The sequence below is a fragment of the Aquarana catesbeiana genome, linkage group LG02, assembly GCF_042186555.1.
Source record: "Aquarana catesbeiana isolate 2022-GZ linkage group LG02, ASM4218655v1, whole genome shotgun sequence".
In the NCBI taxonomy this organism is placed as follows: Eukaryota; Metazoa; Chordata; class Amphibia; order Anura; family Ranidae; genus Aquarana; species Aquarana catesbeiana.
Window position 1 is genome coordinate 32,106,295 of NC_133325.1, and position 1,615 is coordinate 32,107,909.

General features: G+C 38.2%; 1 protein-coding gene across 1 annotated transcript; it reads left to right on the top strand.

Moving 5' to 3' along the window:
• Window positions 1-386: 386 nt before the first annotated feature.
• LOC141129687 (olfactory receptor 1f45-like) lies at window positions 387-1,319 on the top strand. The gene has a single exon (XM_073617782.1). The coding sequence runs from the start codon at window positions 387-389 to the stop codon at window positions 1,317-1,319; it is 933 nt and encodes a 310-aa protein (XP_073473883.1).
• Window positions 1,320-1,615: the final 296 nt, after the last annotated feature.

The following is a 1,615-nucleotide window of genomic DNA, read 5'->3' on the forward strand; positions in this document are numbered from 1 at the left end:
GCCACAGCTAATGACCACAGAATCAGATGCTGGTTACATCACAGAGCTTCTTATGCTTCAGGTGTCCCCAGGCACGTTCTTTGACTTCAGAACCTGCAGTTTGGATGACTTGAAGTGTACTTTTTGTTTTTGATCCACAAGGATGATGTAATGTAAAAATGTAAATAAAAATGTGGATACATTTTCCAAAGAAGCTGCACCTTGCTGAAAAGACAGATTGTGTCAAAAGGGTTTAATGCATTTATAAGAGTAAAATAAAAAAAGTAATATACAATACTGTTCATTGTCAGGAATGGCATAACAAAGAAATCTGCAAATACAACAACAAGTAGAATCGGATTATGTGAATTTGGAATCATCACAAAGAACGTTTTAGATCATAAGTGATGGATACAGTAAATCTTACCTCTGGCTTTATTCTTCTGGCCTTCTCAGACCTTCACTACAACCATGCTGTTCTCTTCTCCACCCTTCTGGTCATATACGCCCTCACATGGACTGCTAACTTACTTTTAATAAGTTCTATTATATTTTCTCCACAGTTGCACACACCAATGTACTTTTTCTTAGGGAACCTGTCAGTAGTGGACATCTCTCTTTCTACAGTGACGATTCCCAAGCTCCTGTCCTGCATTCTTCTAAGAGGAACCTCCATCTCCTTCCTTTACTGTTTCCTGCAGATGTACTTCCTTGTGCTTCTGGGCAGCACTGAGAGTTTTCTCCTGTCAGTAATGGCATTTGATCGATATTTAGCTGTTTGTATTCCCTTACACTACATATCATTAATGAATGATAAGATTATGCTCATGATGAATATCAGTTGCTGGATGGCATCATCTCTACATTTATTATTGCACACTTATACTTTATCACAACTAAAATACTGTGAGGACAGACTAATCCACCACTTCTTCTGTGATGTGATATCACTCCTCAAGCTGTCCTGCCCCAGTACCACCCTAGCTGAGCTCCTAATATGCACCGAAGGTTCTATGGTTATTACTATTCCGTTCCTTTTGATACTTATTTTCTACGTGCCCATTGCGTCGACTATAGTGAAAATAAAGACCAGCAGTAGCCGAAGCAAAACCTTTTCCTCCTGTTCTTCTCATCTCACGGTCATTTGTATGTTCTATGGTACCACAATATTTATTTACATCCGCCCTCCATCAAACTACTCCTCCCAGTATGATCGCATTGTTAGCATGGCTTACACTATCATTACTCCTGTGTTAAATGCTTTTATTTACAGCCTTAGGAACCAAGATGTAAAACAGGCTATGGAGAAACTCATCATGCAAGGCTTTTCTCTTAGATAAGCTAAAAATGTCTATTCATATTCTTTGATACTGAGTAGAATTTGTATCACTTACACATTCCCCATTATCTCTGAACTAGTTTATTTTATTGAGTAGGATTTTGGAATTTACCATAATCACATTGCTTTTTGCATCTGCAAGATGGTCACTGTAATCCTCCTCTGTAAAACTTTCCTGCCCATTCAAATATCTACATCTCAGATTTTCAAGCTAGACTTGTATCTCCAACCAATGCTCTTCTATCATGGATTGTTCTAGAATGGATGTCTCAGAGCTGCTATTCAGGTCAAAACATT

Coding starts and splice junctions, on each gene's coding strand:
- LOC141129687 (XM_073617782.1), top strand. CDS start 387: ATGGATACAGTAAATCTTACCTCTGGCTTTATTCTTCTGGCCTTCTCA.